Source organism: Melanerpes formicivorus, unplaced genomic scaffold, assembly GCF_026170545.1.
Source record: "Melanerpes formicivorus ecotype bairdi unplaced genomic scaffold, bMelFor1.0.p_v2 SCAF_53, whole genome shotgun sequence".
Taxonomy (NCBI): Eukaryota; Metazoa; Chordata; class Aves; order Piciformes; family Picidae; genus Melanerpes; species Melanerpes formicivorus.
In genome coordinates, this window is record NW_027142405.1 from 2,328,397 (window position 1) to 2,348,052 (window position 19,656).

Sequence of the window (19,656 nt, forward strand, 5' to 3'; positions counted from 1 at the left end):
TGCTATGTAAGTGTTAGCCACACAAATCAGGCTTAGCTAAGGGCTATAATTCATACACTCAGCATTTTCTGGACTATGTCCTTTAGCTTGCCTTCATTGCCATTTTGAATAGTCCTATAATCTTGACTATTGCAATTTCTCTTTGGGGTAATTTCCCCACACGGTGCAGTGTTTGGATGTATGTTCCTTAATCATAGGCACACAAACTCACTCTGTGTAATTTTATGTATAACGCTTATAGTTACCTTTGAAAGCAGATGCTTCACCTTTGGGCAAAGCAAGAGAGAAATTCAGGTTTCAGAGGGGGGAAAAAAATCAATTAAAGAGTTACAAAACTCACAAGAGACATTACCAAGGAAGCTCCTGTGATTAAGGTACTCAGAGGACAGTCAGGAAACTGCTGCTCTCTTTCAAGTTCTGATCCAGACTTCTTTGGGAGCTTTCCAGTCTCCAGGTGTTGGGGTTTGGTTTCTTGGTTGGATTTTCATCAGTTGTTGTTGTGTTGGGGCAGGGGTTGGTGGTTGGTTTGTTAATTTGTTTTGTGTTGGTTGGGCGACCTTCTCATTCACCAGCACCCCCAAGTCCTTTTCTTCAGGGCTGCTCTCAAGTCAGTTACTGCCCAGCCTATATCAGTGCTTAGGACTGCCCTGACCCAGACACAGGACCCTGCACTTGATCTTGTTGAACTTCATAAGCCTGACTTGGGGAAAAAGTAACAGGTAAAGTGGCTTAAGCAAAGTCCCTTTTTTTCATCCTGTCCTCTCTACATCTGAAGAAATAATTACAAAAATGTTTCAGCCTTTGCTGATGTTTAATCATCAATGCCTTGCAACTGAATTTTCTCTTCCTCTTTTCCTCTCTGTTAAAAAGAAGTAATAAAAAAAATAACCATTTGAAAATAAACAAAAAGCTATGACTGTCAGGTATTAAGTCTTTCTGGCCATGTAGAGAAACTTCATGCACCCTAGGGCCAATTATTATACATGCACATTCAGTTCCTATTACTACCATCTAAAATGTACAGGTCACCCATGATGGGGCACCATATTTAGGAATGGGTAAACTGAAACACCCTTTTATTTTCCCTAATGACTTGTCTGTCAGCAGGGAGCAGGTGCTGGCACATACTTTGGACTCCAAGTGAAATGTTGGGGAAAATTTAAATTATCTTCATTCCTTAGAAATGCATAAAATTATCCATTGCTTAATCAATTACACACACACAAGCCCTCTCCCACAGAAGAGGCTGGATCAGGTATCTACATTATTTGTTGCAATTACGTTGGTTGTAACACAAAATGCAATTGATACGGAGTATTTCTGGGTTTATTTGCCATGTATGACACACAAAGATAAATGGTAAGTTACCTCTGATTTTTTATTTTGAGTATGTTACACACATTTACATGTAAAAATTGATTACAAAAAAAGCAAACGTGGCTTCAATTTACCATTCTCTAAGTGAATTGCATAGCTCTTGTAACTATTCTTCTAGCTGGGAGCCCCTTGGACTCTATCAATGGAGACATCGACCCTGCTCATAGAAATACCACCGAGTGATGCACAGTGCTTTCCTCCCACCAGTGCTTCGAAAGAAGTCAAAGGATGATAGAGCGAGCCTCCTTCTCACAGCTTGGAATTTCAAACTGCATTAAAAATCCTAATGTTTAACTCCTGAAGGAGTTAATTATTTTATTTTACTGTTAAGGTTGTGTTCTTCAGTGTTTGCAAATTTACATTTTGGCTCAAATTCTTATGTTGGGGCATAAACACCCACAGTCATTCCTCTTTCTTCACCTTCTGCACCAGCTGCCCAATAAGGGAGGTTCCTTGATTCCAGACTCCAAAGTCTCTCTTGCTTTCTTTGGTCCAAGAGGATGATTCTTCTCATGTTCTTATTGTGTGCCTGAGTTCAGCTTTTCTCACATCCATGTTCTATACATACTACATGCTGTCAACACCAAAAGCAGGTGCTCACGTCTCACCTTACAGCTGACTCAGTAGATCCCAGAGAAACAGCGACTGATTTCTTCCAAGCCACGGCTGTGGTTACCACTTGTGTAACTGGACTGACATAGGTGTCACATACATTTAGCTTCTTGTTTTATTAACTACAAAATAAGTCATACGTCCTTAACATCACTGGCTGCTTCATTCTCATTTTTGTTGCTGTGAGAGCAACAAATTGGAACCTCAGTGGAACTTCTTATGGATTGACCTGTTTAGGGATGCCTCTAGGGCATCCTTAATTCTGTCCTTTCTTCTCTTGCAGAGAAAGAAAGTTCCTTTCATTGCAGAAAGACTTCCAAAGTATTTTCACTCTTCTTAGGTTAAAGCCCATCTGTCACTCTGAGATTTAAAAGTGAATTTTAGACAAGAGCTTACTTGAACATCACATGACAAGTTACATCCCACTTGCAGTAAAAGAACTCCATCCAGGCTCAGAGCGGAGACAGCCCCGCACACTTTTCTTTCCATACTGCAGCACTGGTTGTGTTTGCTATTGAAAAACGAGCCCTATTAGTTCAGCAAAGAGTTAATTACCCAGCTTTGCACTGCCATAGCCTCTTCATCACCTGGTCTTCATATCACAGGAGTATCGTTGCCGAGAACAAAAGGGCTGCACGGCAGAGTGAAATCAAGTTTCATAACATCATCGTAACACCACTGTGTAGCTGTAGTGGTATTTCTTAGCATGCTAATTCCCCAAAGTGGCTGTAGTGTGTAGCAGTGCTTTATGAATACTTGTCCAGTGCAAGCAGATCACTGTCAGGTTGCCTATACTTCCAGACTGTTCTCAAGAGTCCATATGTTATCATTTATTTCCTCTCCACACCACTCAGCTATCCAGCTTGTGTGGTGTTTACTGATGAGCCCAGCCTAGACAGAACTTAAAGTCAGTCCATTTTTGCAAGTGTTGTCACTGTTAAAATCCCGGAAAGTTGTCATTTCACGTACATTGATGAGAGTGATCATGTGTTTCATACTTGATCTGCTTTTTTGATTACTGGGAGACATGTTCTCTTTTCTTAGACATGTCTAAAAACAAAAAAAGAAAGGTTACAAATGAGGGTTCCTATGAAAGACAAATTTTAAGTTTGAAAGTTGGTTTTCTTCTTGCTAACATGACACCGTTTCCATTTGTTAGTCAGTGCTACAAAAAAACCCCTGTTTTTCCCTACTCAGTCAAGGGGCCCTACAGGACAAAAGACTTAGTCACAGAAGGAAATTTATATTTCATTTAAGTTTTCATATGAACAGGCTTTGCATCAAGTGTTTCTCTACCTGCCTTCAAGACAGGCCAGTGCTCAAAATATTTCATCAAGTTGTCAAAGTAAAACCCCAGTCCTGACACCAGTCTTAAACTTAACATCACTCTTGAGTCTAGCAGGGATTAGAAAAAATCTCCACTGGAGACGAGGACAAGGCAACCTGTAAGAACTTAACAGGCATTCTGAATAATGAAGCTCACTTTTGAGATCAGGGCAATATTAAACTTCAATGAAAGCTAGGTTGATGCCTGAGACTGCACCTTCCTCAGGAGTAAGATACACATATTCCATCACTGTGGTTATCTTCACTACATGGCTCTGCTTTTGTTTAACTGCACCACTAAAACTGAGACTTTTTTTTTTACATAAGAGAAGGAGAGATTTTGTTAGAGCTCTGACATTCTTTCAGGACACTGAGCAGAACAGGGGCATCTGTCTCTTCTGAGTGATATCCTTGCTTTCATACTTTCATCCTAACAAATTCCTACAAGACTCATCTTGTCAAACTTTAGTCTGAATGGCACAAATTACTGGAAGAATTGTCAATCTAAAGAAGAGACAGGCATAAATTTAATTGTTCCCTGAAGATACATGAAAAGCTACATTTAGCTGCATCTAATTAGATATTCTCCAATCAAGAGTTATGATTCATCTGCTGGGGAACAAAACAAGAAGAAATATTAAATAGGCAGCAAATGTTAAATCTGACCTCCCAAAATGCTGGGGTAGGCTTTGCTTTCATTTTCAGTAGAAATGCAGCCAGTGTTGCACCACACTGACACCAAAGGTTCCTGCTGCTTCAAAACAAGGCAACTCAGACCTCTACATAAGGGGGTAACTTCACCGCTACCACAGACAAAGCCTGGGTTTGCTTTTGTCAAGCAAGCTTCACAGTTACCTCCTCTCCCCACCTCTCCCAGAATTACAGCCAGCATTAAGGGTATGGATAAAACCCCAGAGAGGTTAATCTTCCAAGGATCTTTAAATGTCTGTTTAACAGGAAAGCTTCACAGAAATGCCCATTTAATAGGGCTGTCATCAATTTACAGGTGTGGAAACTAGGGCAAAAAATAGGCGAGCTTGAACTTGTCCATCAAACCACCACACAAAGTAAAAGCATAGGTGGGGAAGAGATCCCAGGGGCTTATGCCTTCACCTCAGGCAAATGTTGTTTCCAAGTACCAAACCAGAAGAGCTGTTGATGTGCCCTTAAACTGAAGGGTAGTTTGTACTCAGAGTGACTGGAGTCTGAAATGGGCAGGGGGTGCAGAAAAATAACCATCTGGTTTGGTTACATCAGGATGCAGTGAAACGTTTAATCTCTTTGGGACTCCACCCCATGTTCCTCGTGCACTCAACTTTCCTCTGACTTTGAAAACAGTGTGTGTACTTAATGGATTTGATCAGAAATTAAGATTGAACACTGACTTTTCACAGGATCAGAGGATGTTAGGGGTTGGAAGGGACCTCTGAAGATCATTGAGTCCAATGTCCCTGCCAGAGCAGGACCATAGAATCTAGCACAGGTTGCAGAGCTACACATCCAGATGGGTCTTGAAAGTCTCCAGGGAAGGAGACTCCACCACCTTTCTGGGGAGCCAGCTCTGTTATCATGGTGCTAGCAAAGAAAATTAACAGGTTGGGTTTCTTTTGGTTTTGGTTAGTTTGATAATGAGACAGAGAATTACTCACACAGGTAAAAAAGATGAGCAGTAAATAAAAAATTCCAAGGCAAGTCAGCATGAGGAGTTCAGCTTTGTATTTTTTCAATTTTTCAACTTCTGTTCCAGGGCAACCTAAAATGTAAAGCAAGATGTTACACTGTTCTGGTGTTGTGCAGCATTTTTAAACTGTTAACTGCATGAAATGCCACATAGAGCATGGAGCAGTTGAGTCTCTACTGTACCTGTTACTTTTAATGTGATAGTGCTGCTCAGATTGTGTTTTCCGCTCTGCTCCTCCAAAATGCATTTATATGTCCCACTGTTCTGGCTGCTTGCATTTTTGATCCTCAGTGAAAAGAAGGTGTTGTTGGAGAGCTCCAGAGGCCCTCCAAGTTCTTTTGGATAATGAGATTCCACTTCAAGGACTTTCCATGATATTTCTTCACCTTTTCCATCCATCTGGAAATCACAAATATATTTCTCATCTTGGGGAACAGTGTCATCCTTAGTTTCAGCGGAAGGAGCTCTAAAGCCACCCTATAGCTGAAAATGCAGAAGCTGAAGAGAGGTGTGTGTGGGGGGGATGACACCCCTCAAAACATCTAATACATTGTCTTGGTTTCTCTGAAACAGAATCTCAGGCTAGCCATGGTTTGTAGGCTGTTAGGAATTTGGAGTCAGCCAGGGAAGCTACAGGTATATCCCAGGTCATAAAGATCACACAGTACATAGGGGTAAGGTTGATGAGGATGAAGGCTTCTCCTGATCCTGCTCCTGCTGCTTCTCCTTATCCCTAGAGTGGCTTACTTATTCTGCTTCTGTGGACTGCCTTCCTATGTATTGTGACCACCACACATTCACTAGGCTGAGTATAACTTTGTATGCTTTATACTGACACTGGGTTGGCTGTTCAATTAAATCTGTTTTCATTTCAACACATGGGTCTTAATTTGCCTCACACAGACATAATCCTGGTAGAGGTGTAACATGACAAAAGGCAGCAGTAGAGTTCATTCTCAAAGTGTCTATGCAGAGTTCAGAGAGAGAGTCCATGGGGATGGAGCTGAGGCAGCCCGACCCAGTTACTTATTGGTGGCTCTGCAGACCAGATGTCCCCAGGAGAGCATGGTAGCAAGCAGGTAGGCTTCACTGCTGCTTGTGATCACCCTGACAGCACACATTCTACAATGCGGTGGGAATTAAGCCTGCCTACCAGGCTGGCATGCCTCAGCACACTGGTGCTGCCAGCATGGTCTGGCATCCCCCCAGCAACTCCACAGCCCAGAGCTCCTTGTGGGAACACAGCCCTGGAAACTACACTTCCCTGTGCCAGTTTCTGTGCAGCTGACCCCTGAAACCACAGAGCCTTTCTGGAGGAGTGAGGGTTTCCCTCCCTCCACTCCACCTTTTATAGGAACCAAAGAACAAAACATAGCTTCAACTCCTTCAGACTGGGTTGTGTGAAGGTCACAAGCAGGTTCTGGTGCACTTGGGGAGCACTTGTATGTTGAATTCCTTAATTGTAACCAGAAGAGCTACATTCCTTCACATTGCTGAGAGGCTGCTGAAGGAATTAAGTGTATTCCCAGAACAGTCTGCACTGCAGGACGATAGGATGCACTGAAAATGACAATTGGCTGGGAACCACAAAGAGAGAAATCACTAACTTGATTTGAAAGATGAGAGAAGGGTTTGAATTAGCCCGTGTCCATTCTTATTCATCGACATTGTTCCCTGGGATTTGAGGCAGCGTGCCCTCCGTGAAGCTTTCCTGAGTAATGAATTCAGGCTTTCTGTGGACCAGCAGTGCCAGAGCAAATTCATAGAGTCCAAGGCTCAGCTTCCCAGCCAAATCTATCACTAATGTAAGCCAAGGCGCTTTTATTATTACTTTCTTATTTTAATAGACACATTTTTGGGTTGCAAGTTAGTGCTTACTTTCTGCACAGCTGCTGCATCAGGGTATAACAGCTTCACTCTAACTTATCAAAATTAACATAATTTTCTCATATTGAGGCTGGGAGTATCAGGTTTCCCGTTCATATATTGCACAAGGTAATTGTACTCGCAAGCCTGGAGCAAAATATGGGTCTTATGCTCCGTTATACTTTGCTACTTTTGCAGACCTAAAATGGTGTCAAACAAGCTTTTCATGAGCTGGGGAACTGGACTAAAGCACAAAGTTTTCATCGTTGTAAAGACCCTTTCTCAGAAAGGCTTGGGGAATTTCAGTGCATCAGATGAAACAAAGAGCAGTAATTCCCTGGGGCTTTCCACACTTTGCCCAGAAAGAAGGAAGAAAGCACCTTCTTCCTCTTAATCCCCCCCAACATTTCTTTTTCTTATTCTGCTCAGCCCCAAGCTGCTACGAAACAATCAGTATCTGTGGTGGGTTTCACTCTGCAAGGACTTCACTGTGCTACAGAGATTTAGTTATTTTTGGGCCCTGCACACTGTCGGAGATGTAGCCAGAGGAATTCCAATAGAAAGGCTGGGCTCAGCTCTGGTTACAAGTGGGTCAATAGCAGTTAAGTGGATAGAGTTGACCTCCCTCAGATCTAATTTTTGCCACTCTCCCTTCCCTTCCCACCCCCTTTCTCAGTGAAATTTAAAACTGCCCACAGGGCAATAAAGAGAATCAGCCTGGCTCCCTGACCTTCTCATTGCCCTAAAACGCAGAGAGGAGCTCTGGGCTATGTACAGAAAATAATCCATTTTCTTTTCTTTTTTTTTAAATTCATTGGTAGCATAAATTATTTTTATCTTGGCTACTAAATGGTGCTGTTATTTTTGTCAGAGGCACCTGAGAACCAGAAAACACTTTGATCATTCTGTATGCAATTGTAATTACCACTGCTAGTGTAAGGAAGAAGTCAATCAAGCCTATGCATTCTATGCCTGACCATGTGCTTAATTCCCAGTGGGATTTTTTTTGGTAAATGATTTAACTTTGAAAAATAGGATTAATTGTTGCCTCCAAAGGTGTTCGAGCTTCTCGGCTGCTTGTCTCCAGGGCCATTGTCACTGCACTTTTGACAGCACATCACAACTTTGCATTAAGACAGAGCCATTCTGTGTAAGGCAAAGCAGTGCCCACGAAGCTGCACTAGCAACGTGGCTTTCCCCAAAACAGAGGAAAAAGTCACGTTGTGGCCTCCCTCCTTCACTTGTGGAGAAACCAGTCATGATCTGGATGGGAGTAGCAAACCCTCGCATTTGGGGAGGGCGAGGAACAGTTCAGATGTGTGGGTCTAGCTCGGGGTTTGCATGCCTCTCTCCATCGAATCACCCCGCTTCACAGAAGATCAGCAGTTTGGGTGGCGCTGGGGCGTCTCTGCATTTTTTAGGCTACAGAGACATCTGGTGGCACTTCTCCAGTCTCTACATGCAGCACAATTCATCCCCACTCGGAGGTCACAACAACCCTTTCTCTGATGTCTGAACCAAGCCTTTTCCATTGCAATCTTATTTCCTGTTATCTTATTTAAAAAAAAAAAATGAAGTCAACCCCTCCCTTTTTAAATTCTCTAGGTGGCAAGGACACATCTGAGCAAATGCAGAGTGAGAGTGTATCTCTATATGTCATCTCTGTAAAGGAAGTCCATGAGATATTCAGTAAGGTCATCATTCTGTTTTTTGCTCTAATCAAGCTAACCTCTTTTCCCCCCAAACCTAATTAAAATTACTAAAGTGCCACTTTGTTTGCCACCTCCTGTGAATTACTTGGCAGACTCTCACTAGACAGATCATTTTGCAGCTCAAGCTCCTATGATAATCCAGTGCTAATTCATGCCAAGTGTCCTCCAGGTGATACCACAGCCCAAGGTAAATGCTAGGGGGTTTACCTAATTAATTCCACACAAGCTTAGAGGGAGGGAAGTGAATGTTGTTGGTGTCAGCAATTCACTTGTGTAGGGACCATGCTTTTCTTTAATCAGTGACAAAGTATTTTCCGCCTGCATTTCGTTTGCATTTCGTTTCCCTTCTGCCATGCTGGTGAGAGAGCTGCAGTACAGCGACTCCCCTGGCTCCCCACCACCAACGGGAGGAAGAAAGGAAGGTGGTCTTTTCCTGCTCCCATGTTTGCTGCTCATGGCTTTACTAAAATTCAAAAGGCAATTCATGACTCGTGCAGAAATGCTACTGGTTCTATTTGCATAAAAAGGGTCTTGTTGCCATGCTGGCTGCTGAGAGTTACTGAAGCAGGAATTTTGCTGGGAAACGGGGACCCACAGGCTGGCAGCATCATTCTGCTTATCTGCATAAAATGAACCATCAAGAAAATTAAACAACAGAAATGTCAGTTTGTGTTTAGTGTCACATATACATTGGCCAGTGGCAATGTCTGTGACAAGCTTTCTCAGGAATCAGCTGGGGGCCTAAGTCTGCTGTTCTCCACTACTTCCATAGCAATAAGAGGAAACACTACCCCCACGGGTTGGTACTGTCCAACATAGGCTGGACTTGACTTAATGATCCCTGAGGTCTTTTCCAACCTGGTTGATTCTATGATTTTATTTTTGTGATTCTACAATACTAGCTTAACTTCCCCTTCATCTTCCCAAAGCATCTACAGCATCCTCCACCCTGCCTAAACAGCTCCTGCTGCTCCACCACCCCAGAGCTAGGGGCAAGACCCTCAACCAGCCAAGATACCACACAGAGGAGCTCAGCCCCTTCAAGAAGGCCCAGCCAGCACCCGTGGATGATATTGGAGGAGCCATTAAGATTCTTCCTATGTAACCGGGGGGCCACCAGGCCCCCCGGCCTTTGTTGTCACCACCACCATCACCCAGTGTGCACCGGGGGCACTCACCAATGATGAGAGGAGGATCCCTCAGCCCAGATGGGCTTAGCTTAGGGCTTCTGCTCTTCCTGGGGGGATTAAAAAGGGGAGTGGGCAGGGAGGGCAAAGTGGCCACACCTGGAGTGGGAGGAGACTCCATCAGAGCCCAGGTGCTCTGGGATTTGAGGGGGAAAAGGGTGGGGTAGAAAAGCAGCAGATATGGTGGGAAAGGGGAGGTGGTGTTGAAAGAAGGGGATTTTAAAATAGCTTTATTTTCCGTAAATCTAGGGGCATGGGATGATGGGACCTCCTGAAGTTCAGCAAATGGAAATGCCAAATCCTTTCCCTGAGGAGGAATAACCCAGGCACTAGACCAGGATAGGGCTGACCAGCTGGAAAGGCCCTAAGGGTCCTTGTGGACACTAAGCTGACTACGAGCCAGCAATGAGCTTTTGTGGCCAAGAAGATCAAGAGCTTCCTGGGCTGCACTAGACAGAACATGTTCACCAAATGGGAGGAGAAGAATCATTCCCCTCTGCTCAGTCCTAGTGAGACCCATATGGCATGTTGGTTCCAGAAATGGGTTCCTCAGTACAAAAGAGACATGGACTTACTGAAGAGACTCTAGCAAAGCACCACAAAGGTGATTAGAGATTTGGAGCATTTGACATATGAGGAGAGGCTGTGAGAGCTGAAATTGCTCAGCCTGGGGGAGACAAGGCTCACAGGTATCAATATGTACCTGATTGCAGAGGGATAAAGATGATGAAACCAGGCTCTTCTCAGTGGCCTCTGGAGAGGGAATGAGCACAAACTGCAATTTGGGATATTCCATTTAAACATAAGAAAAACATTTTTAGAGTGGGGGTGGTTGAACACTGAAACAGCCTGCCCAGAGAGGGAGGGGAGATACCCTTGGAGATGTTCAAATCCTGACTGGACATAGCCCTCAGCAACAAGCTCTAGATCCCTTATTTCAGTGAGTTTAATTGAAAGCTATTCTAGTTCCCAAAAGCTTGGCAACCGTTGGTCTAAAGAGACTGTAATTCTCCCACATGTATTCTCTAATCAACTGACTGATTCCTGTTAAGTTTCTCATAGCCTGGAGCTTCTGGGTAAGAATAGTGGTGGCGATAGAGTGGATATTAAAATGGGATGAGTTTAATTGAAAATACTGCTGAGCTGATACATTTTGGCTCTCTGACTGGCTGAATTATAAGAAATTATTAGGCCTCCAAAATTTGAATGCTTTTCAGCAAGTATTCCTTTTTCAGAGAATTTAAACAAAGTATTAAGGAGGAGGAACAACACTTTTCTCAGTCCTAAGTGGCTGGATCTTAGCTGCAGTTTGAAAACTGTTGCAGCATTACACAATAGTGCTACTAAACAAAGGCAATTCACCCACATTGTAGTACTTACACACAAGTAATGAATTAAAACCTTATTTTATCCTGTACATCGAAGACCAAGCAGTTCAGTTAACTCATGTTCTCTGCTCTCATTAAATATCTTATCATACTTTCCACAGACTAAGGTGGTACCCAGGTTCCCAGGTAAATCAAAGTGCTAATATAATCCACTTCTCCCTCAAAGGCATTTTTTCATTTCCAACAAAGCAGTTCAGATCCAAAATTCATGTCAGTTTAAAAGTGGAATGTATTAACATTCATTTATTTTCTTCTGAGGGTGGGATGACTGTAAAAACGGGTTTGTTTAAAATTACACCAGGAATATCGGCCAAGCTGAAATTTCTAACTCCTAAAGAGATCTAAAACCTCTATACAGCCAGAAGGAATTCATTTTCTGAAGCAAAATATCTAGAATTCTGGCAATGCCTGACAGCCAACATGTAATGAATCACAACTGAGCTGAAACCGCTTAATAGGTGTATTTTGCAGCACAAAGGCACTTTCACATTTGATTAGTGCTGAAGGTGCATCCATATGGTTCCTATACAGTGTCATGTAGAGCTACCAACGTTAAATTAGAAGAAAAACAGACATAAATTGTGGGCACATGTGAGTGAACTCTGACTGTGCTTTAGAAGGGAAATAAAAAAAAAAAAAAAAAGAAGAAGAAGAAGAAAAGAAAACCCAACCCCAACCCCAAAACAAAGCAGCAGCAAAGGAACTACATGTGACACATGGGGCAGCTGGAAAATCCTTCTGACTTAGTCACACAACCTTTCTGCTGTTTGGGGTTTTTTTCAGTTAAGGGCATCCAGCATTAGCTCATGTCAGGCAAAAGAATTGTTTTGGTCATGAAACCGTTTCTACTGCTTCCTTCTTGCCAATGTGTTGGAGCTACCTGGAACTGAATAGATCACAGAATCACCAAGGTTGGAAGAGACCTCGAAGATCATAAAGTCCAACCTGTCATCACAGACACCATGACTAAACCATGGCACCAAGTGCCACGTCCAATCCCCTCTTGAACACCTCCAGGGATGGTGACTCCACTACCTCCCCGGGCAGCACATTCCAATGGCTAACAACTCTCTCAGTGAAGAACTTTCTCCTCACCTCGAGCCTTAACTTCCCCTGGCATCCAACTTCTTAGAGGGACAAGATGTCTGAGGAGCTTTTGACTGCATTTCTTTGGATATGTTAGACATTGGACTGAAGTAATTTAGCAACTGTTTACCTATGCTAATAGAAAATAGCTATGCACATTTAGCAAAAGTAATTTCCTTTGAACAAAGGTTCAATGAATATTAGATCAACTTTAAATTCCTATAAGGCTTACTCTTATTTTGTAGTATAACTTCCCCCTCTAATTCCACCCCAATTTTGGATTTTTCAGGGAAGTGTTACTATAAAGTTAACAGACTTCTCTCCACTGCAGTACAGACTGCTTTCCTCTTCCTCAAGATTTGTTTTAGATTAAGACTTTTCTGGCTATCACATGAAAAAAAAATAGCTAAATATCCACTGGGACTTCATTTGTGTGTGTTTAAACTTGGTGTTCAAACTGGATATAAAGTGATAATTATGAGGTTTTATGAAGTGGTCCTCATTTTCAACGTGCTACACAAAGAGAAACTGTTCAGTTTTCAATAGCCCTACAAGGAAGAATGGTAAGTAAAGTTTCATTACACAGATTACTGTTTCATAGGTGGGCCAGGTACAAACCAGTATTTCCATATACAATTTCCAGTGCCTGGATGCTTATGAAAAAGGGCCTAGTTTTCACCTCTCAGTTGGCAAACTTCCATGCTGCTCATATATGGTTTTATGGCATGTAGGTCCTAAAAATGAACCACACTTACAGAGTACCATCGTTATGAACTCTAACTTACTCATGACCATATGGTGAATAGGATGAGAACTGCACTAGGCTGGAAGAGGACTTGGTTCTCTAGTCTACCCAGTGTGCAAGGCCTGCCTACTTAAAATTGTTTTGGGTGGAAGAGACCCTTAAGATCATCAAGTCCAACCATTAGTCCTGCAGTGTCAAGTCCACCACTAAACCATGCCACTAAGTACCACATTCTCACACCTTTTAAGTACCTCCAAGGACGGGGATTCGCCACCTCCCTGCGCAGCCTGCTCCCATGCCTCACAGCTCTTTCAGTGAAGAAATTTTTCTTAATATCCAAATTAAACCTCCCTTGGCACAATTTGAGGCCACCTCCTCTTGTCCTATCACTGTTTCAGGTGTTTCTAAGTAAAAATCATTCTGTCTGGGCTGACTGACTGTGTTCCTGAGTCTGCACGTAACTGCTTGCCTGCATGACTTCATTTAATTAGCTCCAAGGATATTGGGCACACAGCTTTAGCAAAAGTCACAGAATCACAGAATGTTTGGGGCTGGAAGGGACCCCAAGAGATCATCTAGTCCAACCCCCTGCCAGAGCAGGTTCACCTATACCAGATCACACAGGAACTCATCCAGGGGGGTCTTGAATATCTCCAGAGAGACTCCACAACCCCCCTGGGCAATCTGTTCCAGTGTTCCATAACCCTCACAGTGAAATAATTCTTCCTCCTGTTTCTATGGAACTTCCTATGCCTCAACTTCCACCTATTACCCATTGCCCTGTCATCAGGCATTGCCAAGAAGAGCCTGGCTCCATCCTCTTGGCACTCACCCTTTACAGATTTATGAACATTAATGAGGTCACCCCTTAGTCTCCTCTTCTCCAAGCAGAAGGGCCCCAGGTCCCTCAGTCTCTCCTCATAAGGCAGATGTTCCACTCCCTTAATCATTTCTGTGTCTCTGTGCAGGACTCTTTCAAGTAGCTCCCTGTCCTTCTTGAACTGAGGGGCCCAGAACTGCACACAGTATTTCAGATGTGGTCTCACCAGGGCCACACAAAGGAAATGTTGAATGCAGTCCTTAGTCCTTTTTTTTTCACATCTAGTTGGATTTTGACACCAGAATATTAACTCCTTTAAACATTTCTCCATATAGAATTGGAAAACAAATAGGATGTTTTCATTTATTTTTAAGCAAAATATGATGAACAATTTGGAAGCACCCCTCAGCTGGCCAGAGCAGGCAGCAATGCCGTCGGGAAGGAGGGGTCTGCTCGCTGAGCGCTCACCCTCTGCAAACAGCTACACAGGCAGCACCGCCACCATTGCTGTACAGCAGCAGAAGCAAAGGTTAATTGCTTGTATTTACTGCACAGTTCAAAGTGACCTCATACAAAAGATTTCGCCTAACAGCTGCTTGAACTTTGCAGTATGGAATTTCATATCATTTGTCGGAATTACCTTTTAATTAGCCCCTTGGGGGAATACGTGGTGTTTATTGATTAATCCTTCAGGAGCTGGTTTTTAAATAACAGATTAATTCTCTGCTTTGGGTAGTCCAGTCATGCTCCACCTTTTCCCCACCCTCCTTTTGCAGGGTGGGGATGGCAGCATACAGACAAAGCAACAAGAAGAGAGCTGCAAGCTGCTGCCTATTTAGCTAGACCCACAATCAGAAATGTTGCTTACTCAGTACAAAGCACTGAGCCTAAATTACTGGCCTACAATCAGGCTTTTTAGCTTTGGTGCTGTGCTTCTGCTAATATGGCTGTGTCTGTGGCTTGGGCCAGCAGCACCAAGAGTGCATTGACTGCCTGTCTCCACTTACCACCTCCCTCCTGGGACAAGTAATCAGAAGACTGCCATACCGTGGTCGGTATCATCAGCCCCTGAAGATGGTGGCAAGAGCTGAAGATAGCTAGATTTTGTTACTCTTTGTAGATTTGGCAGTGCCAACAGAGTGGTGGGGGGAAAAGTCCTATCATGCTGGGCACTGGAAAAATGGTCTTTTCCTGAGTGAAATGGATCAAGCAGGGAGAGGAAAGAGACCATGGAGGGAGAGGAGATTGGTGGTACAGGGCAGGGGAGGTGCAGTAGCAGTCTTGACTGTAACAGCTTGACTTGCTGCAAAGCAGCGCTAATGAGGGCTACTGAGGAAGCAGCACACACAAGGACTATCATCAAATATCACCTTTCCTTGCATGTGTAGGCATTCTGTGCCAGGATGGAACTGTAAAGAGCTACAAGACAATGCAGAATTGAGTCTACAGCGTTTCACAGAATCACAGAACCAACCAGGTTGGAAGACACCTCCAAGATCTTCAAGTCCAACCAATCACCCAACCCTAACTAATCAACTAGACCATGGTGCCAAGTGCTTCATCCAGTCTTTTCTTAAACACCTCCAGAGATGTTGACCCCACCACCCAATCACTCTTTCTGTGAAGAGCTTCCTTCTAAGATCAAGCCTAAACCTCCCCCTGCACAGCCTGAGGCTTTGTCCTCTTGTTCTGTTGCTGCTTGCTTGAGAGAAGAGACCAACCCCCACCTCGCTACAGTCACCCTTCAGGTAGTTGTAGACAGCAATGAGGTCTCCCCTGAGCCTCCTCTTCTCCAGGCTAAACAATCCCAGCTCCCTCAGCCACTCTTCATTAGGGCCCGTGCTCCAGACCCCTCACCTTACACTCTTCCTTACGCTCTTTCAAAGCAATGGCCTTTGGCTTCTATTTGCTGCTTGGCCCTCCCAGCTGCCACTGAAGTCAGGACAACAAGCTTCTGGAGGTTCCTCAAACTTCAGCCTGGTGAAATTATTTTCATATTTGTTGAACACTGGTTTGGGGAAGCATTTTCAGGGATCTAGTCAGTCTGTTTCTGCCTCCTACACCCCTTATCACTTATGTTCAACTCCTCCAGGTCTACCACACTGCCTGGTTTGCCTGCAGTGAGATCTCTGCCCTGCCTAGGCTCTGTGGGAAACATAGGGGCTTAAAGAATTAGCATGTATCTGTATGGAAAGTACATATCCTTATTCAGCTTTTAAAGCAGAAAGTAAAAAATAAGTAAGTTGATAGCTATCCCAGTTCCCATACTAGTGTTGAACTAAATGCCTCATTTTCTCCTCTCTGTCCCCCACCCATGCTTAGTTCAGCATTTTGGAAAAATGAGATGATGATAGATACTGCACTTACTGATGGGCTCATAGCCAGATGTTCCAAACATCTCTATCAGAGTTAGGTACTTTTGGGTTGCAGTTGTCATCCAGTCAGTAGACAGATGCTTGTAGCAGCACTGAAACTGAGATACTCTGCAAGTTTCAACCACAGACGCCCTATCTAACAACACTGCTTGTTGGTTTACTGTAGGGAATAATTTTAAACCTATATCTGACCAGACTACTGGGGAAACCAAGGCTGTGGCTTTATGTTCTGGCAGAGATAAATTAACAGTTTTCACCAACCAAAACCAGGGTGTTTTCCACTACCCCATCACAAATACATGGTGCCATACAGCAAGTCAGCAGTCACTTCTTCAACCACTGGGCAACTTTGCCTCTCTTTATATGATAAATTTCATCTTGAAAGTGTTCAGGAAGAATTTTCTGCTCATTAACCCAATGATCCTTGTAGGCCCTCCTCCAAATAGGTGGTCAGCAGAGCTGTCCTGCTTTGGAGACAAGAATTCTGAATCAGGGCAGTCAAGATATGACATTTCCTTTCTGAATGCAAATAGAGAACTCAGAATTAGCTCTCTATCTGCCTTCTGCATACCCTGCCCTCATGCTCAGTTCCACTAGCCTAGAATAGCAAGTAGTTGTTTAGTTCTATTTCAAAGAAAAAAATAGCTTCTGTTTGAGGGGAGCCCAGGAGCAATATCATTCACATTGCAAGGCTCTCTGTGATCAACTCAGATGCTACCATTGCTGCCTTATATCTGTTGCGCTGACAGGAGGATGCCTCCTCATGAAATAAACCATTTTGTATAAGACAAGCCAGTATCAAGTAGGAAAGGAAAGAAGACTGCTCAAGTAACTTAGACTTTTCTCTTACTTTATACCAGGACACTGTCTGGTAGGTGATTGAGGAGTCATGAAGAACTTTACAGGGCAGCAGCGCTTCTTCAGCACATCTCACAGCCATGTCTGGGACAACCACAGAAGCTCCATGGATCAAGCACCAAACTGCAAAGCAGAGGTACACATGACTTAAAAGAGATTGCCTAAGTAAATGTTCCTAGCTTTCCAAAACATATCACAACAAAATAAACGTGGGAGACCAGACAGTAGAAATGGAAGGCTCCCCACTTACCGTTGCAGAGGATGATAAGCAGAGTGTGGACTACCAAAGACATGGCTTTTACTGCTGCAAACCACAGAACAGCAAGTGTGTCTCTTTGCAGGATGGATGTGAGAGCAGAATGAAACTGCTACTGCTTCTGGAGTGGTATTTCTGGAGACACACTGGGGAATCCCCCAGACAGCTTATCTTGACATTCTGCATCACAGGGAAAATCCCTACGTTTAGAAGCCAGTGCTCCTCCCATTAAATCTGTTAGGGCACTCCCACTTCTGTAACTGCTGCATTGGTAGGATCTCACCTACCTTTTTGTTATTTTTTCCCCCACCCCACCTCTGTTTGGATCTGAACAGAAATGAGGTTGACTGTGGGACACAGTAGGTCAATGTGAAAGATATAAAAATCAGCACTGAATGAACCTCTCTCTGGGGTGACAAAATGGCAGGTGAACAGGGTTGTCCCCCTTCCAAAATCCCCTCTCAACCTTTTCTCTACAGCTCTAACAGAACATTGTCTGTGCTAATGCTGGCCATATGGAGAGATGTTTCCAAAACCACACTGAAGCCTTCGGGTTGTAATACCACAAGGACACTGCAATTTAGGTCTAGGGCAGGAATTCACCGCATTGCTGACCAACACAGATGATATTTCTGTAGTGTTAACATGTGTAGCTCCCCATGTAGGTACTCATGGTGTAGAAGCAGCATCTCTTCTTAGTGTATTTTTATATTTGCAAGACAAGCCAAGGCAGCTACAGTGACATAATGCTACCAAATAATATACAGCAAAATGTAATCATAAAATAAAATACATTAAAATAAAATAAAATAAAATAAAGGGAACTCCTGGAAGAAGAATCGTTTGGACATCCCCCCTGGAGATCTGAAAACTAAAAACAGGTAAAAAAAGGGGGGGGAAAGGGGAGTCCTTTCTTTGTGATCTGTAAGTGCTGCTTCTTTGTGGAGAATTTTTGAGGAAGTATGAGGTTGATTACAGGAGCATTTACGAATCATGAAACTCTGAAAGCTGCTGACATGTTATTTTTGAATAACAGTTCTGTCTGCTGTCTTCAGGCTACTGAGATCACAATTGAGAGAAGCCATTTAGGAGGAAGTTTGTCTAAGGTTTGGTGGGTGAAGTGTGTATGGTCAGCTGCTTTGAAAATCAGGTTCCTGGGAGCCACATCAGCCTGGGCACCCTAAAGCCAATTTACCTCTAGAAAGTTTTGTGAAGAGAAGACAGTTTGCCAAGTTCTCAGCATGCAAAAGTCCAACTCACTTGGGTAAAATGTTGTGGGTGGGCAACACTTTTGGAAACTCCAGTCTGTTCTGTGAAGGAAGTCAGACAGCAGTTTCACTAGGAGTATCACTACTGAAGTAGCCTACTTATTTTAAAGCTCTTTGCTGCTGTCTTCATTGACCAGTATAGCAAATACAAAAGATTCTGAGCTCTGTTTTTTTCTTTGTGTTTCCCAGTTTCAAGGACCTCAATCCATTATTTAGAAAGTAAGTACAAGTAAAATGTAAATCCCAGCGCATCTCTCTAGAGGGAGAGAAAATCCTGAACTTTCACTTCTTTCTTCTGTGTGAAATAATAGGGTCCTTGAGAAGACTGAAGTGAGTGGGACGTTGCTGAAAGAAATCTTGGAGAGAAGAGAGCTCCAGTTAATACATTTCACATCTGTTCTTCACTAAAATGATGGCCCTTCTGCCCCCATGAGTTAGTCACACAAGCAGCCCACCTCCAAGAAGGGCACTGAGCTTTCGCACAAGTGCCTCTTTCTGTGAGTCCCACAGAGCTACGTATTTATCTTTCATAAACCAATCCAGGGGCTAAAACCTTCTCTACCTCCCCTTTCATTGTGATAAAACCCACAGTGAGCAAACCACAGCAAGCTCCTGCCCCTGCTGTGGGTCAGTCTGCAGCAATCTTCCCCAAAATGGCTTGAGCAGATGTAGTCTGGAGGGGCTGTGGCATGTCTAAGGCTGAGGTCACAAGTTTGCCCACACAGAAGTGCACTCAAACTAAAGCATGAAGGGTCAGGCCCCAATTTGATCTGGGAAATGTATATACTACACACACTTGCCAAGCTAATGTTAAACAGCATTCTCCCTCAGTTGTTTAAAATACAGGAGTTAGGACTCTTAAAATTGCACAGGTTTTTCCTCTAGGACAAGCAAAGCCTCAAGCAAAGCAGCCCTTTTCCTCCAGAAGTGTTTGCAAGCTCAGCTGCCCTTCCACAGCACAGTATGTGAAAGAAGAGAGCAAGATATGAAAACAAAAACTGAAACTCCCTTTGCTGGGGGAGGAGAAATCATTTTGCTTTTAAACTTTCCCTGCCTGGGAATTTTTCTTTAGGGAAACTTTGAACCAGGCTGTACTTTC

General features: G+C 43.4%; 1 protein-coding gene across 1 annotated transcript; it reads right to left on the reverse strand.

Moving 5' to 3' along the window:
* Positions 1–1,314: 1,314 nt before the first annotated feature.
* On the reverse strand, positions 1,315–17,397 carry CD83 (CD83 molecule). The gene is made up of 5 exons (XM_068160774.1): positions 17,284–17,397; positions 17,026–17,156; positions 5,179–5,395; positions 4,965–5,068; positions 1,315–3,039 (listed from the first exon to the last, which is right to left on the reverse strand). Exons 1-5 carry the CDS (start codon positions 17,324–17,326, stop codon positions 2,881–2,883), a joined length of 654 nt encoding a protein of 217 aa, XP_068016875.1. The 5' UTR covers positions 17,327–17,397; the 3' UTR covers positions 1,315–2,880.
* Positions 17,398–19,656: the final 2,259 nt, after the last annotated feature.